Below are 353 nucleotides of genomic sequence, written 5' to 3' on the forward strand. Positions count from 1 at the left end.
TTTACCTTTTGTTATTTCTTTTTTGCAATAATTTTTTTTTTTATTGTTGATTATAGTATTTACATTATAACTACAAGAGGAACTTCATTCTTGGTACTTTTTTTTGTTTTCAGATGACAACATACGGTGCCATTCTTCACAAAGGGTCTTTCTGCCGGAACTCTTTCAACATCTTGGATCTTCTGGTAGTCAGTGTATCTCTCCTCTCAATGGGCATGGAGTAAGTGGAGTCCAAATATATACCTCATCCTTTCTTTCCACTCTCATGCAAAGAACTCTACTCTTTATTTCGTTGGCGAGTGGATTTAATAAATAACATATGTATGGCACTATTATTGTAGCAAAACTATTTA

At 33.1% G+C, this 353-nt stretch overlaps 1 protein-coding gene across 1 annotated transcript in view; it reads left to right on the top strand.

The window, feature by feature from the left end:
- Positions 1–353, top strand: part of LOC118328071 (dihydropyridine-sensitive L-type skeletal muscle calcium channel subunit alpha-1-like) — a gene marked incomplete at its 3' end in the record, with an annotated part of 19139 nt that overhangs the window by 11737 nt on the left and 7049 nt on the right. Inside the window, 1 exon segment of the mRNA XM_035661675.1 lies at positions 114–220. Within this exon segment, the coding sequence (XP_035517568.1) occupies positions 114–220 (107 nt within the window).

Source organism: Morone saxatilis, unplaced genomic scaffold (assembly GCF_004916995.1).
Source record: "Morone saxatilis isolate NCDOM2014 unplaced genomic scaffold, NCSU_SB_2.0 Contig18, whole genome shotgun sequence".
Lineage (NCBI taxonomy): Eukaryota > Metazoa > Chordata > Actinopteri > Moronidae > Morone > Morone saxatilis.